Source organism: Pteropus vampyrus, unplaced genomic scaffold, assembly GCF_000151845.1.
Source record: "Pteropus vampyrus isolate Shadow unplaced genomic scaffold, Pvam_2.0 Scaffold24866, whole genome shotgun sequence".
Taxonomy (NCBI): domain Eukaryota; kingdom Metazoa; phylum Chordata; class Mammalia; order Chiroptera; family Pteropodidae; genus Pteropus; species Pteropus vampyrus.
Window position 1 is genome coordinate 1 of NW_011913647.1, and position 2,170 is coordinate 2,170.

General features: G+C 63.9%; 1 protein-coding gene across 1 annotated transcript; it reads right to left on the reverse strand.

Moving 5' to 3' along the window:
- Positions 1 to 4: 4 nt before the first annotated feature.
- Positions 5 to 2,164, reverse strand: IRX5 (iroquois homeobox 5; the record flags this gene model as incomplete). The annotated part of the gene is made up of 3 exons (XM_011387131.1): positions 1,858 to 2,164; positions 384 to 789; positions 5 to 204 (listed from the first exon to the last, which is right to left on the reverse strand). Coding segments are annotated over exons 1-3 (855 nt in total), but the record flags the coding sequence as incomplete, so codon positions are not given.
- Positions 2,165 to 2,170: the final 6 nt, after the last annotated feature.

A 2,170-nucleotide genomic window follows, 5' to 3' on the forward strand; every position in this document is an offset into this window, starting at 1 on the left:
GGTCGTCGGCCAGCCGCGCCACGGCCGGCCCCACCGGGGAGGGCCCGCTGGCACGCGGGGGCCCGGGCAGCGCGTCGAGACGGCCCTCGGATGGCGGCTCCTTAAAATCGGAGTCGCTGAGGCTGCCTTCGGTCTCCTTGCCGGCGGGAGTGGGCGGCCCTTGCAGCCGCTCGCAGCCCGAAGCCGCCTTCGGTTCCGCTCCTCCTGCGGGCGAAACCCAGGCAATCAGAGGCGCAGAGGCCGCGCGGCGGGTTCCAGGTCCCCAACCGCAGAGGCAAAGACCCCTGCCCCCAACCTCCAGGTCCTGTGCTCCCCCTCTCTAGACGCCCCCCCCCTTTTCTTTCTTACTCCTGCTCTACACATCCTTTCCCACGTCCACCAACCTGCTTCGGGGCCCTCAGGGTCTCCCTTGTCCTCGGGCTTGGGGGGCTCATCCTCGTCGTTCTTCTCCAGATCAATGTTCTCCTCCTCTTCCTCATCCTCGCTGCGGTTCCTCGGAGTCCACGTCATCTTGTTCTCCTTCTTCAGGCGCCGGCGCGCGTTGGCGAACCAGGTGGACACCTGGGTGAGGGTCATCTTGGTGATGATGGCCAGCATGATCTTCTCGCCCTTGGTGGGGTAGGGGTTCTTGCGGTGCTCGTTGAGCCAGGCCTTGAGTGTAGCGGTGGCGTCTCGCGTGGCGTTCTTTCGGTACGCGGGGTCCCCGTACGGGTACGAGCCCAGGGGCGCTGCGTACGGGTGGTACCCCAAGGAACCTGCCATGCCGGGTGTATGATCATAGGGAGAGCCCTGCAGGGAACAGGTAGAAAGAAGGTGAGAGTGGGCTGTTGTCCCCACTGCCACCTGGGAGACCGCAACACACTTTCACTGCGACCCGGGGTCTGCGGGCGGCGAGGCCCGTACTCAGGCTTCTGCTGGACTAGGACTGGCGGGCTCAGACCCAAGGGCAACCCCTCCCCCTACTCAGAAGGCAGCTGGGGCGCCAACTCCTGAGTCCGGTCCTTCGGGGGTGCTTGAAGCCGTCTTGGCCTCGGCGGCACCCTGTAGGCCCCAGTCTGCCCGGGTACGTCCGTCCCCCATACGCAGATGCGACCACCGTGGCCAGGCCCTCCACTCAGAGAGAGAGGCCCCGGCAGCGGCGGCGACTCTGCGCTCCGCGCCCGGGTGGCTTCACTTTAGGCGCAAGAGAAAGAGCACGGGGAAGCAAAGGCATTTTCTCCACCCCAAAGAAAGGCAAACGAAAAGCTAAACCTTGCCGCAGCACTCCCACCCCTCCAAAAATGTTATCCCAAACCGAAGCCACGACGCTTTTCCAGAAAGTGCACCCGGCCGAAAAATCCCGGATGCACCGCAGCTCGGCCGACTTTTCAGAAATTTAATACCTCCAAATCGGATTGCGAAGATAGGATTACGGATTTGCAACATTTTGGAGGACTAATTAAAAGCGAAGCCAAACACATTTACATAGATTTCGCACTCTTCTGCTCATATTTCGGGTCTCTTTCTTTAGAACTACTTTTCCAAAATTGCAAAACTAAAAAATAAAATAAAATAAAAATCGCAAGGCGGCCTGGAGCTCACGTTTGAACCAAATGCTGCTCTTTAATTGCAGCGACCTCTCCCCCCAAAACCCTTTCCGCCAGCTCAGCGATCGTAGCAAGACGCGGCTCTCTTCTCCGTGTCACTCCCGAGCCCCAGGCCCGGGCGAAGCCGAGTGAGACAATCGCCCAAGTTTTCAGCGGCCGCGAAGCTTGGCGCGGGCAGTCCGCGGTGGCGCCGAGGCCGGGGTTCTCGCAGCCCCCGCCCGCCGCGCGCGGCCCCAGCTGCCCTCGCCCGCCGCGGCTCCAGCTCACTCACCACGTACGAAGAGAAGGCGGCTGCCGCGGCCGCCGCGGGGTCGGCGCCGTACTGGAGGTGCGAGTTGTAGCCCGGCGAGGGCGCCGTGAAGGCGGTGGAGCCGGCGTAGGGCGAGAACGCGGAGCCCGACGACGAGCGGCCGAGCTCATCCGTGCGGGGCCCCGAGATGACGCTGGTGCTGTACGCGGGGCACGAGTAGAGCGCCAGCGAGGCGGACGGCTGGTACAAGTAGCCCTGCGGGTAGGACATGGCCACACACGGGCATGGGGCGCGCCGCGCCGCGGCCGCCAACGAGCCGGGCGGCGCCCTGCGA